Consider the following 26,060-nt stretch of genomic DNA (forward strand, 5'->3'; position numbering starts at 1 on the left):
GAGGCAGGACCGCTGTGAGCGCGCCTACCTAACAGCCAGCGCCGGTGTTCTATCACAACACCAGCGTGGCAACTGACAGCGGGGGCTGACAGCCGCGCGCTGTTTTCAGACCCAGCAGTTATTTTCACCTCTCCTGCTAGTCAGGAGAGGTGTGTTACTCACCGGGTTGCTGCGGCCAGAGCGCTGGGCAGTGAGGGGAGAGCGGGGACCCGGACACAAGCCCGTGGTAGCTGTGGCGGGCCCCGCTGAGTCTGATGACTCCTAACTGCCTAAAGCAGCCTCCCCTCCATAGGGTGACCGGACACAGGCTGCAGTAGCCGTGTGGTCCCCTCTCTGGCGGCTCCCACGATGCAGGCAGACTGTCACAGCTAACAGTCTGCCTGTCCTCTTGTGATTTTGATTCTATTTAAAATTAATATAAGGGCTGGAGACAGCCCCTGTGCACCGGCTCTACTCGGGCACATTCTAAAAACTGGGGTTGATGGGGCATAGAGGGGGAGGAGCCAGTCACACTTGTAGATTTTTAAAGTGCCAGGCTCAACTCAACCCACCGTCTATACCCCACTGTCATGAAGCTCCAGTGTCCCCTAGTGGATGAAGGAGAAAAATTGATGTGAGCTTTGTTTACTGATACAAAAGGTAATTTTTTCCCTTTTGTTTTTGCTGTTACTATTTGATTTTTTGTGAAAAACAATTCTTTTGTTTCAAACTAGTCCAATTCCCGTCTGCTTCGGCATGACAATAAATAAGGCACAGGGACAGACTCCTAACGTGGCCGGAGTTGACCTACGTGGAGACTGTTTTGATCATGGGCCAGTTTACGTGGTTCCAGGGTCAGTTCTAGACATTGTGGTGTTCAGGGCTGAAAGTTCCCAGTTGCGCCCCCCACTCCTCAAAGTGTCCTTGCAGAACACCGCCATTCATCACACTTTGGGGGCATGCCCAGCACTCACGGAGGTGCTGGGCTTCCCACAAGCTCTCCCCTCACGGTGAATAATTGCTGTGCGCAGTAATGCCCTGTATAACATATTATGCCACATGTAGTAATGCCCTGTATAACACATTATGCCACACGCAGTAATGCCCTTTATAACACATTATGCCACACGCAGTAATGCCCTTTATAACACATTATGCCACACGCAATAATGCCTTTTATAACACATTATGCCACACATAGTAATGCTCTTTATAATACATTATGCCACACATAGTAATGCTCTTTATAATACATTATGCCACACACAGTAATGCCCCTTATACATTATGCCACACTGTAATGCTCCTTACACATTATGGCTCACTGTAATGCCCTATATGCACATATACACTCATATTATCCATAGGTACATATATATTCTTATATAGCTACAATTGCATAACTGTACTGTACAAACCACACTCACATTGTAAACTGGCAGCCAGGCAACTGGCTCCTAGAGGAGGGTAGGCGAGAGCAGGGGATGAGTGCTGCATTGGTATCACAGCGGAGCTCTCACTGTCACACACTGCTCGGTATAGGCTGCCTGTCACTGAGTATCAGTGACAGGCAGTCTATATCAAGCAGGGGTGGATTGGGATGGAAAATCAGCCTGGAAAATTTCTGGTAGTAGCCCTAATGGGTTTGGGTCTGTTGAGGGGAGGGAGGTATACAATAATATATATCCCTAGATTCCCTACCCTCCAACATGACCCAGTCCACTCAGTACAAATTGCTCTGCTCTTGGACTTCCCACCTAATATATGATTGTACCAGGCAGTGCGGGTCATGTTGAAGAGTTTGTGGGGTAGATGTATGATAATGACACTTAACGTGCCGCCATAACACTTCATGCTTCGCCTCTTTACCGAGGCGAAGCAGGAAGCACTACTGATGAGATGTAAGAACATCTCATCGGCCGGAGAGGGGGGAGTGTTAACTCCCTCCTCCGGCGCTACCCGCTAGAGACCGCAGCGCATCAGCCTAGTGATTATGCCATGTGTCTCTGTCCCGGCTGGCTCCACTGAGCATGCACGGGATCTCGCAGATATCGCGAGATCCCTGCGTGACGCCTGGAGCCGGCAGCCACCACAGCAGGGGACAGTGCTGTCCCTGCTGTGGGGATAGGCTGGCGCCAGGCTGTAGCTGTCGATACCGACAGCTACAGCGGGCTGAACAGTCAGACGATATGACCGTACGTACATGGCCCAGGCTATCGGCGCTGAAATCTTTTAGATAGCAGCGCCGATAATGACGGGCGCATGGCGCCCTTGTCATTTACCGCCCAGATCCCCGATCATGCATCGGGGAGAAGCGGTATCAGCGCTCATAACGTGTGCTGATACTGCTTCTGGTCTTCATACATCTCCCCCTGTATGTCTCATATATATATATATATATATATATATATATATATATACATACACACACACACGTGTATATAAATGCTGGTGCTAGTTGTATTTGTGCCCAATGCTAGCTATTCCGTGTTTCCCCTCCGCCTGCTCCTTCCATGTGTCCGCCCCCTCCCCTTATAATAATACCTGCGATAGATAGATAGGTGGAGGGAGGGGATTATCTCCGGCCGGACCCGGCACCCCTGTGCAGCCGCACTGACAGAACGTGTCAGAAGCCGGCCCTGATAATAATATAGGGGGGACTGTTAGGAGCTGTGAGAGGAAAGGGGACCTGTGTGGTGGAGGGGGTGTTTGGAGCTGTGAGGAGAGAGCTGGAAATGGGACCTCTTTGGTGGGAGTGCCTTGGAAGTGTTTGGAGCTGTAATGATAGAGCAGGAAAGAGGGCATGTGTTGGTGAGCCGTGGTCGGACCGTAGATAGGGTGTGGGAAGTGTTTGGAGCTGTGAGGGGTAGGGGTAGAGAGCAGGAAAGATGTTCAACTCTTCAGTACTGGAGGAAATTGTGATACTCAGGTTTTTTTGTATGTCTGTGGCATAAACACCCTTATGAAAACAATCTACCGCACTGGTGGTATTTGTATATATACATCCCAGTATATTCTAGTTTCCTACCTTGTTGCAGAGTGTAATGCAGTCACAGTGTACTGCAGAGCAGACGGAGATGGTTGGAGGTCTTGGAGGCAGGGGTGGACAGTCTAGAGGCAGAGCCGTCAGTGGTGACTGATGGGCTCCACAGCTCCCCCGTCAGCCATTTTTTTCTATAGCCTCGGTAAGCTTCTGGCTGCTCATGTGCAGAGGCTGTAACACTGACATGATCGTGGAAGCCGGCGTAACAGAGGGGTGTGTAAATGGCATTTGCTGGCCATTAAAAAGAATAAAGGGAACGGCCCAGCGTCTCAATTCGCCTCTGTTGCAGCCAAAACTGTGATACAGATGTCTTTTAGAGAGTCTTTTTTTTTTTTTTTCTATAGTGACTCAGCGGTGCCCTCTAGGGGCTGGCGCTCCGGACGACAGCCCTGTTAGCCTGCCCCTAGAACCGTCCCTGCGTGGTCCTTTTGCGTGTCACATCAAAACTAAAACTTTTCATGTTGATGTCAGGAGGAAAAACAACTAATGTCTTCTACAAGGCAATCTTATAAGACCTTGGTTAAAAAAAAAAAAGCTATTGCTGTAAATTCAAAATTGCTCTCATGTGAAACTGGGGCGGGTCGCTAGTATATAATACACTCCCACCTCCAAGATTTGCCTGCTCTGCTCCCCACTATTGGAACTCTCTCCCACTCCCCATCAGACTCTCCACTTCTTTGCAATCCTTCAAATGGGCTCTCAAGACCCACTACTTCATCAAAGCCTTCCAGCTATCATCCTAACTCGCTGCTACATGCTCCTTCCTCCCCACCTGTATCACCCGTTTGTCTACCCCTCCCTTCTAGAATGTAAGCTCTTACGAGCAGGGCCCTCTACCTTTTTGTGCTTCTTTGTACTTTAGTTTCATCTACTTCTTACTCCCCACTAGGGCACTTAACACTTGGTTGCTTATGCTCTGTTGCTTATCTGGGTGTTATGGTCACTAATGTAGCAATGTATATTATCCATGTCCTGGTCCTGTATTGTTCTGTAAGTCACTGGTCAACAATTTGTTTATGTACATTGTAAGGCGCTGCGGAACACTTGTGGTGCCATATAAATAAATGATATGTATATAATTTGGAGGCTGCATTTTATTATTCAGTATGTATAATTACTGTTTCTGCAGCAACAAAAAAATTATTAAAACCAATTCCTCATACACCACTTGTGTGGTTATGTAGCGTACATTTAGATGTATTTATAGCAGCAATTGTATCTCTCTATAAGCCACTGCATGTGTTTGTAAATTGTGAGACCAGTTAGGACTAGAACTGGTCTTGGTTCGACCACGTAACACCGACTATAAGCAGCATCGCTACAGTTCTGTACTAAAACTGGACGTGTTGGCGGCAAAAGCCCCTGCTCAGTGCTGACTGTGTGAGACAGCCGCCCCAAAGCCGACAACGCCCGCCCCGGGTGACGTTAGGGCGTGCTCCGGCTGCGGACGGTTATAGAGCTCGGAGATTGGCCGAGGTAGAGAAGAGAGCGGGGTCGTGACGTCACGAGAAGGAGATTTGATTGGCGGGGGCACAAGATGGCTGCGGCGCGTGGAGGTGAGTCTCGCGCTGCTGATGATGACACTGGCGCGCGGGATACAAAATGCTGCGGCGGCTGCTTCCCCCTCGCCGTAGTCGCTAGGTGCGTGTGGCCGGGCCGCCCGCGGCTCCTGTGCGCCGTGCCTGCTGCAGGGTGGCTACACTTGTGTGGCTGACTATCGTTGCACGTTTATCCACCGCCCGGTGTTTAAAGTTTGCGGCTGTTAAAAATACAAAAGTGCCTGGAAAAGCGGAAGTAGAAGCCGCTTATACATGTTGGGAGCTGCTGGTAGCCATTGCACAACATGGGTCACACGCAACCTGTGACTCCAGCTGTTGTGGAACTGCAACACCCAGCATGGTTTAGTAGCTGGAAGTCCACAGCTTGCTTGTTATGCAGGTACTGCGCGGTGTATAGTCCTGGTGCAGTGGCTTTAGGTCATCCCATGTGAGGACAGTACTGTTGTCACTGCAGTCAGTGTTACTGGACCTGTTTGTGTGACTAATCTGTGCTGGACAACTGTGAAAACTGATTTATAAGAAGGTTCAGTAACCTGTATCTACCGTGTAACCTATGGCTACCAGCAGATATTTGCTTTCATTTTAAAAACTACAGACTGACGGCGTACTGGTAATACTGCATTGATCTTTGCTCAATGTGTTCTAATTTTGTTGCCCATATCAGGCAGGTTTAGTTTTGATTTGCTGCTGCATAAATGGACCAAATCACGTTATGAAAAGTAATCGCTTTGCTTTCGTTTTGATGCTTACAGTGTACAGAAGTACTAAGTAAAATACAATGGTGGTTTTTGAGGGCTATTCTTTCAGCAACATTATTAATACTTAACCATCAAAACATTTTAAGTGTGCCACAGAAATACACAATAACACAATTTAATTGGTAAAGCGATATTCCCTTCCAATCTAATTTAAAAAAAACCCAACTGTTTGCTAATGTATGAGAGTAAATGGGACTGAAGTATAATTTTAAAGTGTTGTGAAGCTACCTCCTTGTTGCACTAATGGTATAGAGTAGATACGCTCAATATCCCGACAGCTGGTATTTTGGCGGTAAGAATGGGTGGGGGGGGAAGGTTTAGGCACCAGGGACGGCAGGGTTAGGATACTTAACCTACAGCCGTCGGAATGCCGGCGTCTGCATTCTGCCCATCGGGATCTCGTACCCAATCCATATAGAGGTATGCAGGAAAAACTGCAATGTATTTGCTACTCTAACTGGCTGGTATATGCACAGCTGGGCAGCAGCATTGAGGACAGATTGGAGTGGAGAGGTGGGAGTCAGGGAGGCCAGTTAGGTTACAATAGTCCATACTGGAGATAACTAGTGAGTGGATAAGGGTTTTAGTAGCATCCTGGGTGAGAATCTTGGAAATATTTTTGAGATGGAAACGGCAGGACTGTCAGAGGTGCTGAATGTGTGGTTTGAAGGAGAGGGAGGAGTCCAGGATAACACCAACATGGTGCACTTCTGGATTAGATAGTTGTGCCGTCAATTATTAAAGAAATTGTGGGAAGTGAGGTTATCTGTGTTAAACTGGATCACAATCTTTTTTTTTTTTTTTTTTTCCTAGGAACAGACCTTTTTTCTTTTTTTATATATTTTGTATAAGTGAGACTTTTATTATTATGGTCTGTTATTTATTGCGATCCTTCTAATAAGTATTTCTACTTCAGGGTTGACCTTGGGGTATAGGTTTGGGAACCAAATCTGGGCAACATGCAGTTTAAAGCTTTCAGCTCCCAGGATGCACTGGGTCCACTCTCCCTATAACTCTGCCCCCAAGCCAGAGGCACCTTAGTTTTTAGTTGGGGCCCGCCGCAATCGAGTCACCTTTATGTGCAGGGGGGCTGACTAACAGCCCCTAAGCTTTTATTTGAGTTTGATAAACTTTTATTTTGGAACTCTTCAGAGCGGCAGCATCAGACTGTCCATTGGACGTCCAAGCTGCCCTTCCTACACCCCGCCGGCGCCGCAACGTCAGTACAGCTCTGGGGATTGCGACAGGATCCCAGAATGTACTAGCCGGGCTCTGGTGGTATCCCAAGGCTGCAGCCGGATTGACGGGGACAAGTAAGATCGCGGGTCTCCTGCCTCCGGTCTCTGGGGACAGACCGGAGGCGCTAGCAGCGGCGGGCTCCCACTCTGCGGATGCATACCCCGTGTGACCGCAAGGCCCCGGGGAGTTATGCCGGCAGTGGGAACCAGCGTCCCAGGGGTTAAGTGGTAGCCAGGGGAGGCAGCCTTCCCTGTCTAGCGGCTCCACAGCTCAGCGCGCCTTTCCAGGGCATAGTCTGGCGTCCCTGAGCTGCTTCCTCCGTGGGCCACGCTTCCTCTGAGGTCTCCAGGTGGCCATTTTCTCTATGGTACGGCAGAGAACTCCTAGGATGACAGTGAGTCCAGTCCTCCTGCGTACCTCACCATTTAGATCCGTGTACACAGCGCTATAGCCTTCCCAGACACTGAATCTGGGCAGTTGAATGTAGTGACATTTGCAGTAAATTATATGTAATGTTTATGTATATATATTTCTGCATTGTATGTGACTTATGGTAGTGCTGACTGTCTGCTTTATTCTCTCACCTGTCAGTGTATATCTATCCCTTTTCTTTACAATATGAGCTAATACAGGTGTACTTAGGGTGGTTCTGAGACCTCACATGTATATACTTGTCAATATTTGTGAGATTTGTCACATACTGTTGCATGCTGCACGTTGCCATATTTTAGATGGAACTGTGTGTTGCATACGCTGATAATGGGTCCCTGCAGCTAATCTTAGCGTTAGTCAGGACCAGTATAGCACTGCTTGATATTTCCACGATGGTGGTTAGTCAGATATGTCTAACCAGGAAATAGAGCACGATACTGCACCCATTTTTGCTATCCTGCCAGCCATGTGCTGCAGGTGTGAGTATGGAGGATTTGACTCGGTAAGGGTTATGTATGGGGCGCCCGGGCCCCTTACAGGATCCCCCTTGGGTTGTTTGTTTCTAAAGACACTGGGCCTCCATTGCGGATCGCCTGGCGGCCCCCATAGTTGTGACCCACGTGGGGTTGCTTCAACATGCTACCCTTAGCTGTCAGGGTATCTCGCAGTTCTTGCGGTTTACCCCTGTGACGCAGACTACTGCTCCCTAGTGGGGTTTTTCAAATTCCCTCAGGTATCACAATAGTCCAGTGTTGGCTAAGCTTGACACTCCAGCTGTTGTGGAACTATATATCCCAGCATGCCCTAATAGCAAAACTGTAGCAGTGCATGCTGGGTTATGTAGTTTCATAACAGCTGGAGTGTCAAGGTTAGCCAACACTGCAATAGTCTGTCATTTCCCTTGCAGGGATTACCACAACAGTCACCCTGGGTGGATGTCATTTCTACGAAACCTAAAATGGCGTAATAAACGCCCTGTGGTTACTTCCCAGTCAGCACTGCTGTCAAACACAGTTAGTCAGCCAAGGGTGCACTGGATGATGTATCGGACTCCTTCACATGAGGGGGAGCCTAAATCAAGTATTTTTATCCCTGCTTTGGTGCTGGCGGTCATGTCCACCATAGTTATAGAGGATGTTGAACCTGCACCTAAATCAAATCACCTGCAGTTTAATCATTAAAGTGTCTTCGGCTGTTTTTCCCCCTCTATGACCAGCGGGTGGATCACATGGTGGGGGTCTGACAATTGCCAGATAAGAAGTATCACAACAGCGTTTTACCTCATGTTTCCCATTCCCTGAGGGTCATTGCAAGTAATAGGAATCCCCTCCTGGGGTGGATTCTCATGTTACTAGTCTGATTAAGAGCGATACTACGCCTCCCATCCTTGCCCGGACTGATTCTACGGATCTGTAGGTGGTAACTTTGCCTGAAATCAATATACTCGCATTCAGGGGTTGTTGCCCGTCCAACCATCGCTATCGCATGGGTGGCTAATGCTATTGAGTGCTGGGCTGCTGCATTTGTAGAGCTTTTTCCCTCATCTGGGGATCAGATGCCTTTTGTTGCTCACATTTAAAATGCAGTTTCATATGTTGGCGTTTCCTAGCCTTCAGGGTTTCGGCTGCGACTGTATCCACCGCCACACCCTATGGCTGCGCTCAGGGAAGACAGAGGTGGACTCCAAGATAGGCCTTAAAATGGATACCCTATTTTGGGGAGATCTTGTTTGGTCCTGACCTTGAGAAGATTGTAGCAACGTTGGCAGTATCACTCGGCAAATTTCCGCCTTCAGCTACTCCCACTACAAGGCCTTGGACTAAATCTGTTGAGTCTTTTTGTCCTCAGGGACAGCCTAAAGGCCAGTATTTTCCTAAGCTGTCGGCCTCCACAAGGACCGCCATACCCGGTACCGAGCAGGCCTAGACATCCAGACGCCCTGCTTATAAACCTAGGATAAACCTTCAGCCTGACAGGACAGGTCTTCATCTGGGGGATCCCAGAGTGAGATACCGACACTTTCATTTCACCCAGTGCTGGTGTCCAGTCACCACGGATGCTTGGGTAAGAGTTGAAGTCTCTCACGGGTACGCCCTCTCATTGCACAGACGGCCACTCCACATGTTTTGCTACACAGGCCCTTCTTCGGACCCGAACAAGGTCTTGCAAATCCAGAATGCTATACAGTCCTTGCGGTAAGCAGGGGTAATTATGCCAGCCCCGCTATCTCAGCTAGTTACCGGTTATTCTACTTTGTTTCTGGGGCAGAGGCCGAATGGTCCTCATTGGCCTTTCCTCTATCTCAAATCCCTGAACCAATTCCTAAAGGTGCCTAGGTTCAGGAGGGAACCCCCTACGCTCTATCATCCGAGCTATGGAACCTGGGGACTTTATGGTATCGCTGGATATTCAGGACGCATACCTATAGAGCCCTTTCATCAGTGTTAGCTCAGGTTTTCTGTGCCACAGCAACAATTTTCAGGATCTGCCCTTTGGACTGTCCACAGCCCCACCAGGGTTTACCAGATTTATGGCTTTTTATATGACAGCCCACCTGTTCAGGGTATCCGACTTCTCCTGTATCCGGACGACCTCTTGCTCTTAGCAGGATCACCAATGTACTTTAAGGCCATTTCCAGTTAACCATTGCTTTCCTTCACAAGCACGAATGGTTAATCAACTGGGAAAAAGTCCTCCCTGAATCCCTCACAGGGTATGATTCATCTGGAAGCTCTGCTGGATTCTCAGAATCAGAGAATCCTTCTGACGTCAGACAAGATCTCCACTCTTCAACTACAAGTGAGCGGATGTCTCCACAGTCGATAAGTGTCATTTCACTCTGTAATGCGGGTTCTGGAATCTAGGGTGTCTACCTTCGGAATGGTGAAATTTGCTCAGTTCCATTCCAGGCCTTTGAAAAAACTGATCCTCTCCAGATGAAACCGGTTTCTCCATCGGATTACTGTTCAGACGATGATGCTCTCTCGGGAGGTGCGTCTGTCTCTATCTGGGTGGCTATGGCCATCTCAACTAGGGTAATCTCTACTACGGAAGCCAGTCTCTGGGGCGCAGTGACCGGTCCGCACTTCTTTCGGGGCAGTTGGACGTCTGTCGATTCCGCCCTGCCAATCAACTTATTGGAACTTCAAGCTGTCTTGGGCCTTCGCTCTGGCCTAACACATGCTTCACGGTAAGTCCGACAGTGTCACAACAGTGGCTTACATCTTGGAGACACTCGTAGTTGGGCAGCAATGACGGAAGTGTCACACATTCTGACACAGACCAAGGGTCTCCTCCCGGCCATCTCTGCAGTGTTCATTCCGGGAGTTTTCCATTGGGAAGCGGACTTCCTCAGCCGTCACGACGTGCATTCCAGGAACTAGTCTTTTCTCCGAGAGGTTTCAACTCCTATTGAGCAGAGGGGGCCTCCCAGAGGTGGTCCTCATGGCCGCCTGACTATCACACACTGCCAATGTTAGGGTGCAGAACTAGAGGTACTGAAGCAACCTTCGGTGGCGCATTGTCGGTGAAGGGGTCCTTCAAATTTGTGTACCTGTTTCCTCCGGTTTCCCTTCTTCCTCGAGTTCTTTGGAAGTTCAATCAAGACGAAGGTACTGTCCTGCTGGTGGCTCCAGATTGACCCAGACGTCTCTGGTACTTGGATTTTCGGAGTCTCTCCATCGATAATCCATTCCTGCTGCCTCAATATCCGGACCTGTTGTCTCAGGGTCCTTGTCTTTCCCTGGACCTGGGTCCTTTGTCTTTGACTGCATCCCTACTGCGGACCTAAGGCTTCTCTGGCTCTGTCATCATCGGGATGTTTAGAGCATGTAGGCCAGCTTTTGCTGGGATCTACCACAGAATGTGGCATACATAATTGTTATGGTTTCGTACCTGTAGCTACGATCCTCAGGTGTGTAGGATTTCCAGAAGTTCTGGCATTCCTTCCAGCTGGCTTGAGTCTAGCCCTCAGCCTGGCCTCCCTGAAAGTGCGGGTCTCTGCACTCTCAGGATGGTTTGGATGTGGAATTGCTCCACTCTCTGGTATCCAGATCCTCCTTTTCTACCTCCCTTTATCCCCCCTACGGGCTCCTTGGGATTTGGCAATGTTTCTTCGTGCCCTCCTGGGGCCTTCAAGTGAACCACTAGTTTTGATAGCCCTTATGTGATTTATGGTTTACTCTCTTTCTTATGGCGTTTGCATCTGCCAGGAGAGTGTCGGAATTGGGAGCGTTCTCATGGGGCTCCCTCTTCTGGATATTTCACCAAGACAGGGTTGTGAGTCGAACTTGCTGTGTGTTTCTTCCTAAAGTGGTTTTTGAGTTCCATTTATTCAGGAACTCATTGTACCGACATTTCAGTCTCCAGTCCTATCTGCTGGGGTGGCCTCATTGACTGACTGTGGTCCGGCCTCTCAGGATTTACGTGGTCCGTTCAAGTTCCTTCAGGAAATCGGACTCCTTATTTGTGATCTCTGGATTTCACAGGAAAGGATGGCCGGCCAATAAACAGATATTGGCTGGATGGCTTCGTATGCCTATCTCAGAGGCCTACACATAGTAAGACCTTTCTATTTCTGTTGATGCTTAATCTACTCGGGCTGTGGGCCCCTCGTGGGCGGCTCACTGTGGCACCTCGGCTGTTCTGCCTTGCAAGGTGGCCACGTGGTCTTCTGTCCTGACCTTTCTAAGGTTCTATGCATTGGTTTCCTTTGCCTCTCAGGATGCTTCCTTTGGGCGACGGATTCTCCTCTCAGCACAGGAGCGTCCCCACCCTTTTAAGGACTGCTTTGGGACATCTCCAAGGTCAACCCTATGGACCCTGAAGTAGAAAACAAGAGATATGGTAAGAACTTACCTTTTTGTTATCTTTGTTTCTACGAAGTCCATTGGGTGCACAGGGGGCCCGCCGTGACGCTCCTGGCTTCATATGGGCTGTGTTACTGGTGACCGGTTTCCTGTCTCCTTCTCTGTGAGTATGGTTCTTGAGTGTTCCAGCCTTCTCTCTCTTTCTTTCCTCCTTTTGGCTACTTACAAAGTGAGGTGCCTCTGGCTTGGGGGCGGGGTTATAGGGAGAGTGGACCCAGTTCATCCTGGGAGCTGAAAGCTTTATAACTGCGTGGTGCCCGGATTTGGTTCCCAACCTATACCCCAAGGTCAACCCTGTGGACCCTATGGACTTCATAGAAACGGCGATAACAAAGGTAAGTTCTTACCATATCTCTTGTTTTTGAAAAAAAAAAAAAAAGTCTTTGCTTCCAGCCTGGATATATCAGTGTATCTACAGGTTTTGCTTCTACATTTTGCATAGGTATTTTACATTGCAAGGTGTGTATCTTAAATAAAGTATGAAATTTGTAATCTTGCAGATTTTATTCTTTGTTTCATATACATAAAAATGTTGTATTATGTTGGGTTTGCTTTCAAAAGTACTGAATCTGGTCTGTGGTTCTCATTTAAAGACATTTAATTATCACTCCCGTTTAGAGTGACCTTGAGATATTCAGTTGTGCATGCAACTAGCCCTGTGATGGGGTTAAATCATAAAATTTGGCCAAGAAATGCGTAATTTTTCAAACTGATTTTTGTTAAAAATCTAAAAAATGGGTTTAATTATGTGGGACATGTATTTTGTGGTGTTGGATTGCTGGTAATTTTCTTTCTTTTTTTTTTAATTCGCTGAATATTAGAAAAGTGTGTTTTTTTGTTTTTTTTTCTTCTAATATTTTTGAAGCTTGCTTATAAACAATTTTATATTTCTGTACCGCAAAAATAATCTAGAGGCTTTAATTTGGTGAAAAACTAACTTTTTAATGATCATATTTCTACTGTCTAAGGAAGGAGAGTGCCTTATTATGGGATGCGGGGGAGGGTTAGGTTAGGGGAAAGGGGGGTTAAGGTTAGGTATCTCCCCCCCACCCCGGGGGACTTATGGTGCGTACACACTGGGCGATTAAAGTGGACGACTGAACGATAACTATATCGTTATCGTTCAGTCGTCCACTTTATCGTCCATTTTTAACACAAAAAAGATGAACGATGACGACGACGCGCGTTCCCGCGGGTCGTTCGTCATCATCGTTCATCGCGCTGACATGCAGGCCAACCTGACGACGTCAGGTTGCTGCATGTCAGGGAATGGGTGAGAGAGCCCGGCGCTGAACGATATCGCTAATGATATCGTTCAGCGGCTGTGCTCAATGTCATGAACGACATTGAGCACAGCCTGACGGGGACACACTAGATGATATCGCTCAGGGAGCATATCGTCTAGTGTGTATGCACCTTTAGGTTTAGGCTGCAGGGATGGGGGGTTTAGGGTTAGACACCCCTAAGGGAGGGTTAGGGGGGGACAGGGTTAGTTGTACTTGCCTAAATTACCTGTCGGGATCTTCACTCCTGCCGGTATTCTGGCGTCGGGATTTGAACCGCTGACCATTCATACTGATTCCTATATTACTATATTCCTTTTTTCATTCTGCATTTGAAATAAGGCCCAGACACTCCTGGGTGTCATGGATAGCCTAGGACAAAATGGGCAGTGTTCTCCCCAGAAATTTTTTCTAGCCGGGTGGCATCAAGAAGCAGCCGGGTGGGGGCCTTCGCAATTATGCGCGTGCCGGGAAAAGGGGTATCACCCTTACCATTCCAGCCCGACAGGTCTCAGGCTGCTCCCCCACTGGCCCTCAGTCAAAAGTGCCCATTATGCAGTGCCCAAGGTAGTTTTGCCTTGCCCCTATGCAGTGCCCCCAGGCTGAAGTAGTGCCCCTATGCAGTGCCCCCAGGCTTAAATAGTGCTTCTTATGCAGTGTCCCCAGACTGGTCCCGGCCCCAGCCAAGAACTTACCTTAACATGCTCGGCGCTCGCGCTCCCACTCCCGCTGCCTCGCTCTGACTGGATCTAATAGATCCAGCAGGCCTGCAGGGCAGGGTCCTCACGTCGTGGGTGACGTCATGACGTCACCCGCGCAGTGCATCACTGGGAATGCTTGCCTCTGAAGCGATCGGAGGCTTCTTTAGCCTCCGGTCACTCCATAGGCCAGCGTTCCACAGCAGGGGTCAGCGAGGGTGACCGGGAATGCGGCGGGGGAAAGTGCCGGGCGGTAGGCTGTTTCTGCCGGGCGATGCGCCCGCCTAAAACAGCCTGGGGAGAACACTGATGGGGATTGCATACAGTACAGTCACAGCGCCTTAGAGTTCAATAAAATGCATGCAGTATTTCTGGATGCAAAACATCTCTGCGGAATTCCGAGCTGCTGAAATTAAAAGTAACCCAAATTAGTTCTTCATCTAAAAAAAACAACCCAAAAAACCCCGTAAACTTAACTGTTTGTTTTAGAGCTAACTGGAGCAGATTACTATTTAAAAAACATGCACCTTCAGTCATTAAGGCAAGGTGCACAGTTTAATTTATAGGTATGGTACAGCTCTAACAGCTTAAAGATTTTAAGCTAAGCCGGCAAACAGCCTCGTGGCTGGCACTCCTCTCACCCTCATATGTGTGAGACAGATACTGGTTGAATTAATAAAAACTTGAACCATAAACGCCAAAGCCACAGCATAATGTTGGCCCAGTGTGATCTCACATACTAAATACACACAAGGAGAAAACATGAAACAAACTCTTGGATGGAAATTAATAATGTACAGAATTAATCTCCCATTTACTACTATGCTGATTTATTATCAGCTCAGTGCGGCTACTTCCCACATGCCGCTAACACCACCACCTCCTCACCTGTGCAGTGAACAGGAGTCATGCCTGCATTCAGGTGAGGGGGGCTGTGGAGTATGACGGTCCAGAGTCGCACAGTGACAGCAGGCCTGGAGCCAGAGGCTGCAGTGATGTTACTGCTCACCTTCCCCACAACAATATCTTGGCCACACACAGCAGGGCCGCCAATTCAAGGTGAGCCGCACTATAGGACCCCCACTTCATAGTAAGCCGCAGAGCAGGGCCCCCAATTCATAGTATGCCATAGTATCCTATTATGTAGTAATAGGATCCTACATGGCAATCTCCTGTAGTTGTATAAAAGTCCTTCTGCAGTGAAAGGCCACTTAATCAGCTGTTTACCTCCTGCCAGTTTGTTTTAGGTGGTATCGGTGTAGGGTTCTGGGGTCTCTGTCCGCCTATTGATGGAATGATCCTGCAGGTAGTGGTTGAGGAGGGGGACCACCCAAGGAACCTGCTAGCTCCTGCCAGCTTTGTGTAGTTGGCTCTGTGCTCTGACAGTCAAAGGCTCCCAGCTATATCAGGGAGCAGTGAGCTTGGCAGTTCCAATTTAGAGAGCAATATGAGGCTGCACACTGGAATAATGGAATGGGTATGAAATACCGCCGGCCGCATGGTTTGATTCCCGACAGCGGCAGCCCGACAGGAGCAGAGTGCGACACAGCGGAAGCCCGACAGCACTAGAAATCCAGATCGTGGATAGGTAAGTATCCACTAACCTAACCACCCTAACCCTTCTTAGGGGTGCCTAACCCTAACTTCCCCCCCCCAAGTGCCTAACCACCCCCTTCCCTGCTGCCTAAACCTAAGTCCCCCGGGGGGTGCCTAACCCTAAGTCCCCCCCGGGAGCTCTAAACCTAAGCCTCCCCCACCCCCCCCCACCCCTGCGGCTGTCAGCTCGCGGCGCCCGGCATCACTACGATCGGGATGCCGGGCGCTGGTCAGGGAAATGCGGGCGTCTACATCTACACGCCCGGCATTTCACCCTTGCCGGGATAAGACAGTCGGGAAGCCGGCTGCCGGTATATAGGCAGTCTGCTTCCCGGAATAATAGCTAGGCAGCATCAGACACACTCACAGTTGGTTTTGATTGGCGTGTGTCTGCAGCGTGACTTGTTCGGTGAACAATGTAAATGATGGTAAGTGAAAAGCCCCGTGTACAGGCTGCTGGCTCGTGAGGGGTGGCGGGCTGTCACCAGTGACATTGAGCGGGATTATCAAAGTCCTCATTTTTTTTTTTTTTTTAATGGTGTACAGCCCGCCTCCTTGGGGCTCCGCTTGCTCCCATACTAGTGTGTATCAGTTTGCTCCAGGGAAGTTCCTCCACAGGGCACAAAACAGTTTAAAAATGGGCAGGGTGCATTTCAACATGTAAAAAAGGAATCTGTATGGAATCCCGGCTGCCGCATGGCCGGCAGTACGAATCCCGGCGGCCCGACAGATCAGCAGAGCCCGGCAGCGGAAGCCCGACAGCGCTGGAAATCCCGATCGTCCCTAAGGTAAGTATAAACTAACCTAACACCCTAACCCTCCCGGAGGGGTGCCTAACCCTAAGTCCCCCCTCCCCCCCCCCCCCCCCCCCCCCCAAGCCCCAGGTGTCCTAAACCTAACCCTCCCCCCACACCGGGATAAAGCAGCCGGGAACCCGGCTGCCGGTATTAAGGCAGCCTGTTTCCCGACTGCATACCGTAAAAAGCTAGCAGGGTATGGTACAGCCTAGTGAGAATGCTATACAGTATATAACATACATGCGCGCGCACACACACACACACACACACACACACACTTTACATGTACTCCCTGGGTTAACAAATTAAATGTCTTGACAGCTTTTTTTTTTTTTTCTGCATATTCCTGCCATTTTGGAAAAAAGGTCCCATTCTGTGCTACAAATGAATTGTGCAAGTACATGGTGTCTAATATGGCTGTTTCTCTTGTCCTATGCAATTTGATCTTGATTTTAAAATGTTGGCATTGTATAGAAAACAGAGTGCTAACAATAAACTTTATCCCCACAGCTTGGTGTGTGCCATGCCTTGCTTCTAATGAGACTCTTCAGGAATTGTGTCGGAAAGAGTCCCTTATCTGCAGATGTATTGGAATAACCAGGAGAAATCTAAATAATTATGAAGTGGAATATCTCTGTGATCATAAAATAAAAAAGGTATATAATATCTCGGTCAGACAGAGTACACCGTTCCAAGAACATAAAGTTTCAGTTGCTTAACAGTTTAAAATGATTGCCTAATAGTAGCTTCCGTCTGTTCCATACTTGCAGGGCATACAGATGTGTCCTCATTCGTCTTTGCTGAAGTCACACCAAACAGCCCCTCTTGGCATGCCAGGCATCTTTTTTTTTTTTTTTCTTGCTCAAAATGTCATAAGATGCAATGCGACTTGGACGCACCAGGAGACTCTGCAGGTTAATTTGATATGTAACACTTGTATATGTGTGTGAGAGTCTCCTGGTGCATCCTTGTCGCATTTCGACTTAAATGCATTTTTGCCAAAAAAAGACTCCCAATGTTAGCACAGTTGTATGGGACCTGGTGGCCCACTCATACCAGGCATATCACGTTGCATGGTGTTTTGAGGCTAGATGACCAAGAACACATCTGTATGATGGGAGAAAACAAAACGTAAGAACATATATTGAAATTTGTATAATACATTCCTCCACCAATCTCTTAAACAAGGAAAGGAATATGTCAATATTAGCAAGTACTCCCGCTGAGACCATTGGGGATGATTGAAGTGTTTTTTGGGTGGTGATAATTAATGGGTCACCCGATGGGGTAATTCAATTGTTTTTGTGGGCCCATTATTGAGCTGCGTAAAGTGGCTAAGCTCGTCTAAAGTCCTGATTAGGGCACCCAAACCACTGACTTTTTGCACATTTGTGCTCTCCACATTGCAAGGCTGAGAACAGGAATGTGACATCCACAGCACTCGCTCTTATTGGAGCAACAATTGAATTGCTCTGTCGGGTGCCCATTAAATCTCCCGCCCCTCCATTGAGTATTCTCTAGTATATAATTCAATAAAAACCATATTGCTATTGTGGTGTATTACATTTCAATATGACTACAGCAGAGGTTCCCAAACGCGGTCCTCAAGGCTGCCCAACAGTTTGGTTTTAGAGATATCCATGGTTTAGCACAGGTGACTTAATTAGTACCTCAGTCAATTTGATTTAACCACCTGTGCTCAACCCTGGTTATCTCTAAAACCTGGACTGTTGGGGAGCCTTGAGGACCGTGTTTGGGAACCTCTGTACTACAGTATTAGTAAATGAAACTTGCTTATTTTCTGTCAAATTCTGTACACGCAATGCCCATTCCTATAATAGAAATCTCCACCTATGAGAGTTATTGTTTAGGGGTTAAATCTGCAAAATCGTCACTGGGTTATTGCTACAAATAAAGGTTCCCATTTATCGACGAAGGCAAACCCCATCAGTATTTTTTGTTTAGTATCACTGATACAAACGAAAAATCCACTGTTCCAGCAAACTGCTCCTCGTCTGCGAGGTCCTTCGCTGGGCTGCTGACAGCCTAACGCTGCCAGCAACGGGGGTCTTGTGAAATGCGCATATGCGATGGTCCGTCTGCGCATGTGCTTGACACGGGGACCTGGCAGTGCCTGAAAGGCTTCGCTGAAGCCAAAAAGGCAGCACTGGGTCCCCATTGCCGCACTGGGTCCCCATTGCAGTCAATGGGGGGCAGCTTTGCTCTCGCCATCTTTAGATGCTGGGACAAACAACGGTAATCTTCGATTACCGCTGTTTGTTAAATGCAGAAAGTCATAACCCCTTTAGCGAGCGCTAAAGGGGTTATGCTTCGTTGATAAATGCGGGCCATAACCTCTACCCTGTTTGTAACAATTTGCTATGTACATTCTGTAGAGCAGTGTTTAGAACCATCTTTGACCAAATTATGCCTTACAAATGTAATTATAATAGTGAGTTCAAAAAGTCCATCCACAGTGACTCTGCTAAGCAAGTCTCCCTGCAGAAAATCTGTGCTAAGTAATATGGCCATATTACTAATAGTAGTAATATGCTCCGTGCTGCAGGGTCTCTGGCGGCTCTGTGATCCCCATTGACTTTGTCCCACTGGTCTCCCATGTTGCAGAGGAGATCTGCAGCCAGAGACCGCACTCACTGCAGAGAGACTCTTTGAGCTCACTCTTTGGCCTGATTCAGCAAGGAACGCTAATCTGCTTATACGCACGCAACTACATTGCCAATATCAGCGGTGCTATTTAAATGTGTGCATGTACATTGTTTACGCAGCCTGACATAAGGACGCCCACTTCCCCTTACTCACATCCGTATACTAGGGCAACATAGTGAAACAATCGCTAACATCTGACCCATGCGCACAGCTAAAGAAGCCCAGATCTGCGCACGCTATGAGGCCTCAGTAGGCGTCGGATAACGCAGTGGCTAATTTATGCACGCCCATACAACAGTCTCGAAATGCACTGGCACGCATGCGTTCGCCCGACCATCCCATGTCACTACCCACAAACGGCACTTCCTGTCAATCACTCTGCTTTGGGTCTGTATAGCCTCTGCAGACAGTTCCCATAGCAATTACAAGTTCGTGCACTGCAATGCATGCGCAGTGCGAATTAATCGACTGATTGTGTGCATATACGCAACAATGTTCCTTGCTGAATCAAGGCCTATGTATTGTGATAAATAATTTTATATTAATTTATGTTTTTTGTATTTTTTTTTTTTGTGTTTTTAAAGGGTTCAGAGTACTTCCTTGTAAAATGGAAAGGATGGCCGGAGTCAAATAATACATGGGAACCCAAAGAAAACCTTAAATGTCCAACGCTTTTGAAGCACTTTTACAGTGATCTCTACAAGTATTTGTCTAAACTGAAGCCCAGTAAAGAAAGCATGCTAAAGACTAGCATTAAATCTTTGGACTGTTCAGTTGCTGACTATATTGTCAAAAAGGCAAAGCAACGAATTGCACTTAAGCGTTGGGAGGAAGAACTGAATAGGAAAAAATCCCATAATGGGATTCTATTTGTAGAAAATAATGTGGATCTTGAGGGTCCTCCCAGAGACTTCTATTACATTAATGATTACAAGGCTTCTCCCGGCGTTAATACTTTGGGTGAAGCCGTTGTTGGCTGTGATTGTAAAGATTGCTTTACAGGTAACTGTTGCCCTACGGAGGCAGGGGTTCTTTTCGCTTACAGTGAACACAAACAAATTAAGATTCAACCTGGACGGCCTATTTATGAATGCAACTCTAGATGTAAATGCGATTTGGATTGTCCCAATCGTGTGGTACAGAAAGGGCCCCCCTACTCTTTATGCATCTTTAGGACACACAATGGACGTGGCTGGGGGGTTAAAACACTCCAGAAAATCAAGAGGCACAGCTTTGTCATGGAATATGTTGGTGAGGTATGCGTTGCAATCACTTTTCGACATTCTCATTGTTATTTACTTGTCTACTTGTTTGTTGGGTGTGCTTATATTTACACTGTTTATGAATTGTTATGCTCCAATTTAGTATTTCCCCATGAGAAAGTAGGAACAGACAGCATGTTTATGGTTACTATAATCCCAGACTTCTAATTCCCTGCATGGCCGCCTTATTGAGAATAGGCTCTACAACTATTTTGTTGCATTAGTCTCTTAGACAGGGCCGTAACCAGGGGGGGGGGGGGTGAGCGGTGCCATCGTGCAGGGCTCTGTGGGCGGTACTGCCGCTTCCCCACGGCCCCTTCATCTGGCTAGAAGTATCGCTGCTGCAATGCCTAATGGAGCAACCTTTTGGATGCTCCAGGCATGCACACTGCAGCCTCTACAGGTCCAGGCAGTGCTGTACTTCTCAGTGCTAGTGACCCTGTCCCCTCAGCAAGACATCATGCTTTCATGGGAGGTCCGGCATGATGCACTGCTGCCCTGTATGGCACTGCGTGGGGGTTCATGGTTTTATCTCCAAAATGATGGGAGACCTACTATAGGGATAATTGTACAGTGCAGTTCTCAATTTGTATTATGTGTATTTAATGCAAAAAAAATGTTAATTGCAAATGAGCGTAAGGTTGTTGCTCAGAAATTTAATAGGGTGTGTGTAGAAATTACAAATACTTGTTTAAAACTTGCTACAGCTTAAAGGATACTACAGTGATAAAATCTCTTCTACGAATGTAGAAATGTGAGGTATATAAAAATTAAAAAAAAAAAAAAAAACTTTCACTTGTGTCCTACATTGCTGAGTGACCATAATATTCCTTCAGAACCCACTTGCTTAAGTTGAAAATGAAATTAAACTTCAAGCCTGTATAATTCTTAAAATTTAACTGTTCACATTCCAATGCAGATTATGGTGTGGGCTGGAAGATTGAGGCCATTTACTTGGTTGAGCACTGGTGTTTCTGAATATCTGGGGGAATCTGCTCTGGATAATTAGCACATTTGGGTTAGAATTTGAGGCTCAGTGGTCTTTGCTTACTGGATGTTCAGGTTTAATGCCTGGAAAGCAGACACAAAGTGTATGAATATTCTGGAGTAGACATAGCCCATGCAAGTGAGTTGGCACAGTTCTGGATGGGTCATAACCCATAAGAAAACCACATTAACACCATCTCTGTGAATGAGAACATTGTCACATTATAGGGACTAGTAAAGTCTTTTTGCATGGAGGCCTGGGAGAAAATGGTCGCTTTACTCTGTGCAGCTTGCGTAGTTTTACTGGAGGAAGTTCCTGCTCAAAATCAATTGAAATTCCAATGGAAAAGTTGCATAATTTAACCGTGCACATTGATCAAATTGGTTCCAAAAATGCATCAGAAGGCTGGACTTCAACTGAGTTTGCCCCTTCACACTCAGGAAGGGGGGCGAGTTGCTGTTGCAAAAGCATGTCAACACCGGCCGCAGCGTTGGACCTTCTCCCCCATTGCAGCTCTATCTTGCCCCAGATTCATGGATTTTTGTACGCATCCCTATGGTGCTGCATACAGAAAGCCATGAATCCGTCTGTACCATAAGTAGAGCAAATAGCCGCGCTTTACTTGTTAGGGCAAGAATATTGCACCAAATTAGATTGAGCCCAGAGTGTTTAGTGCTCTGTTTAAGTAAAGGCCATAAAGGTCAAATGAGACCATGCCATATCACTTTGTTCTCTTTCCAGGAGCAAAATTAGCAGCATATATTGCAATGGGTGGAATGTAATGTTCTGGCCATCATGGCCGTGTTTATTCCAAAGGTGGAGATCTGTAAACCAGATTTTCTGCAACAGGCAATTCTCTGCACCTCAGTCAATGGTCCCTTCATCCAGCAGTTATGTAAACATTTTGTGGAAAGATGGGGTTTGCCAGACGTTGACATGATGGCATCTCAATTAAATTACAAGGTGAAGCGCTTTTGATCAAGAATAAGGGATCTGAAGACCTTGTTGGTAGAAGCCATGTGGGTTACTTCTAACTTTTCATATGATTTACTAGTTTCCCCTGGTAGAAATGCTTTTGCTGGTCCTGATGAAGGTAACAATAAATGGTACTCTGGTTGCTCTTGATTGGCAATGATCATTCTGAACATGGCAAACCTTCATGATATCTGCCTCCAAGAGCTGATAAGCCAGGACTGTTTCATTACTGAGGTTTAGCTTGCGTAGCTTTTAACAGTGTGGATGTTGAAGCCATGATCTTTAAGGCTAAGGGCTTGTCTGAGAGAGGGGAGGTTGAGGTCATGCTTGGGGTTAGCAAACCAGTTTTGGACAAAAATTATTGCAGGGTGTTAATGATTAAGATCTTGTGGTGCAATAGAAGGGGATTGCTACCTTCCTATCGGATGCCCCATTTTCTACTGTTCTTCCATGAGGGCCTGGATAGGGCTTTGAGACTTGGGGACAAAACCTGAACCTGCAGGGAGCTATCTGTTTTCTTTTAGGGAAAACAAGCAATTTTAATGGAAAATACACAGAGAGAAAGTGCTAGCTGTCAGACCACTTGCTTAAAATGCTGTAGTTTCACTATTTTGCAATATGCTGTTCCTTGTTGAGCGACCATATTATAACGTTTTATGTGTTTCATTCAAACACATACAAAAACAAAAAAAGCATTACAATTTTAAACTGCAGATTTTATTATAAAAACTTACGTGAACCCAGATTTTTGGAAAGATGGATTAATGCTAAAGGGAGAAGCACAAAATATTTCATGATGGTGTTATAAGAAAACAGTTATGTTCACTTTCTTTCAATTTCAATTAAAGCACTTTATTGGGCATTTTGTGTAGATTGTCATTTTCAGGACAAGAACACAAGGAATTATAATTTGTGTGGGTACGGTATAAATAATTACTGATATTGATTCCCATAAACAAAATCAGTACGTATTACAAATTACGGTATGTAACACTGGGAAATGAGCACCTTTCTGGAAAAATAATGCTTATATATGCATTTATGGTGTGCATCCGTGACACTGTTTTTATCCAGTCAAAACCTTGCTTTTAGTTCCCATTTTTAAACCATAATTTTATTATAATAAATGTGGACAGTTAAAATTGTTGTAAGAAAACCTAATAGAATGTTAATGCATTTGTTTCTGTTATAATTTATTTCAGGTAATAACAAGTGAGGAAGCAGAGAGAAGAGGTCAGCAATATGACAGTACAGGAATCACTTATCTTTTTGACTTAGACTACGAGTCAGATGAGTTTACTGTTGATGCCGCTCGTTATGGGAATGTCTCACACTTTGTAAATCACAGTGTAAGCAGATTTCTAAAAGGGGAAAAAATTCTCTAAATTTTTAATATGAAAATTATTGCAGATTGCCCATAATCCGTACAAACTTATATATTTCTTCTATATCGTGCTGTTTATTGTTGAACAGACTGAATATAGCAATTTGCTATTCCCTTTTTACAGATGTGTCCTCATACATCTAGCCTTGGCACCCTTCTAGTTGTGCCTATATTCTATGTGCGGGTGCATGCGAAACGCTACGTTAGTGTGTCAGCCACTGAAACTGTAACGTAGCATTTCGCATGCAGATAAACTCACAGTTGCACAATGCATGCCGCATACCATTTTAATCAGAAGCTGCTTGTGCGTCCTAGTCGCATCGCTGTTCCAATGAGACGCATTTGAAGGGAAAAAGTTGCATGAAAAGATGCTCAGCGCTACCGAGTCACACAGAGCTTCCCGCGTTGTGTAGCCCATGGAGGATGTATGTGTACACGTTCTGTACATACACACATTTTAACATTTATTTTCTGTAGCTATAACATTAATCATTATACAGTATGTTACCAGTGTTGCTTAAGAGCCCTCTTTTTTGCATTTTAGTGTGATCCCAATCTTCAAGTGTACAACGTCTTCATAGATAACCTGGATGTGCGTCTCCCTCGTATTGCATTGTTTTCAACAAGACCGATCAAAGCTGGAGAGGAACTTACATTTGATTACCAAATGAAAGGTAGCTGTGCTTGGGATAGGTGTGTGTGTGTGTGTGTGTGTGTGTCTGTCTATATCTATCACTAGCTGTTGCCTTCTGCTTCGCCCACGATGAAATCGCTTCTGCCAAAACTTTTATTTGAGGTGTTCTAGTTGTATTGCTTTGCATAGGGGCCCCATCGCGGGAGTGGCCCACGTGACCAGCAGCGCTATACAGAATGGTGGCAGCAGTGCCTTCACCCACCACTCACACCAATGTCACTGTGTGCCCTGTGCACAGAGTGCTATATAGCCTATCCTATTCAAGAGAGTGCGGACCCTAAGCAACTCTCCCCTTACTGGCCGTGCACATGGTGCCACACTTCTCTCTTGCATTGATGTCGATAAGTTTTTTTGTTCTTGTTCAGCTTTAACTTGATGGATCGAGTTGAAACAAAGTGCAGATTATTTCTTAGGAGTTTCCACTAAAAAATTTTTTGTACTTTTCATGAAAAACAGTTCAGTTTTTGCATCATCTTGTAACAAACAGACAGACACAACGTTCTTATAATATTAGCATAGATATGTGTTTTTTGTAATTTCAACTAATTTGCAGAACTTTCCAGTTGTCTTTGTTAGGAAATCCTCTAGGATCAATGTTTTTTTCTTTTCAAACTGTACTTTTGCGCCCAAATATTATGCATTGTTTTGTCACGGGATAATAAAATACTATCAACGCTTACTATGTCACAAATCTCATTCCCAATGAATTCCCTGAGGTGTAGAAACTGTATTTACGGTGCCATTTTTGGCTTACTGGATCATCCATTATAAATGCAACCAATGAATGGGTGGTGTTATTGACTAATGGTTTGTAGGTGTTTTTACTGTATATTGATATTTTGTGAATGTGGTTAATACATTGCTTTAACTGTAGGAACCTTTTTATGTATTTTAGATGCTCAATGCCTTATTATATTGGATAAACATCTACTTTAAGTTTGGTTGGCCGCTAAAAGGTCAAGCCAATAGCTGACCTATAAAACGTATAGATGTATACCCCTCATCTGTTATTTCAGGTTCTGGAGACCTTAGTACAGATTCTATTGAGTTGAGCCCAGCTAAGAAAAGAGTACGGACAGCTTGCAGATGTGGAGCTGCGACCTGCAGAGGATTCCTTTAATGTAAATTTATTTTTAACAACGGACATACATATTTTACTATGCTGTGACAAGTTTTATTTTAAAAGGACACCATGTATATTTTAGTGATTTTCCTATGTATTTTGTTTTTATTGTGCTAAATAAATTGTAATGCATATTATTGAAGGGTTTCACTAGTCAGCTAGATTTTCTGTAGGACATTTTCATAAAAAGCAAATCAAAGTGGAGAGAAGATACAATTTATCTGAATTTACAGTACAAGTTTGAAGACAAAACTCTTGGGATCCACATAGGAAACAAATTGCATAATAAATGAATGTAAATTTAATTTCAGTGACTAAGCATTTCTTACCTTAATTAAATATAAAGTATATCCCTTTTATTCTTTGACAATTGTGTCCTAAGCTGCAAATGATCATTTATGCAAACCACAAAGGAGCTTTTGCATTTATTATATACTGGAATATATATTTGACTGACCACTAGAACTACATAAAGATATAAATACTTCTCTTAAACAGTAGTTCATGGTTCAAACAAAGTGCACAATCTATTTCTTTTGTATATTGTTATACATCATCGTATAACCAAAATATAAACCAAATATTTGTTATGCAGCTGATTGCAAGTTATTGGGACTTGCTGTGGTGTCTTCCGTAATTTTATTCTTTCTATATGCTACAAATGTAACTAGATCATTCAGAGGATTGTAAATACATGAAAAGTGCACACACCACT

The 26,060-nt window shown here is 45.8% G+C and overlaps 1 protein-coding gene across 1 annotated transcript; it reads left to right on the forward strand.

The window, feature by feature from the left end:
- The first annotated feature begins 4,396 nt into the window (after window positions 1-4,396).
- Window positions 4,397-25,650, forward strand: SUV39H2 (SUV39H2 histone lysine methyltransferase). Its single transcript, XM_088468925.1, has 6 exons — window positions 4,397-4,578; window positions 16,763-16,908; window positions 19,504-20,175; window positions 23,347-23,493; window positions 24,073-24,202; window positions 25,239-25,650. The coding sequence occupies exons 1-6, from the start codon at window positions 4,560-4,562 to the stop codon at window positions 25,340-25,342; spliced, it is 1,218 nt and encodes a 405-aa protein (XP_088325051.1). The 5' UTR covers window positions 4,397-4,559; the 3' UTR covers window positions 25,343-25,650.
- The last annotated feature ends 410 nt before the right edge of the window (window positions 25,651-26,060 follow it).

The sequence above is a fragment of the Taudactylus pleione genome, unplaced genomic scaffold (assembly GCF_031769625.1).
Source record: "Taudactylus pleione unplaced genomic scaffold, aTauple2 ptg000086l, whole genome shotgun sequence".
NCBI classification, from domain to species: Eukaryota; Metazoa; Chordata; class Amphibia; order Anura; family Myobatrachidae; genus Taudactylus; species Taudactylus pleione.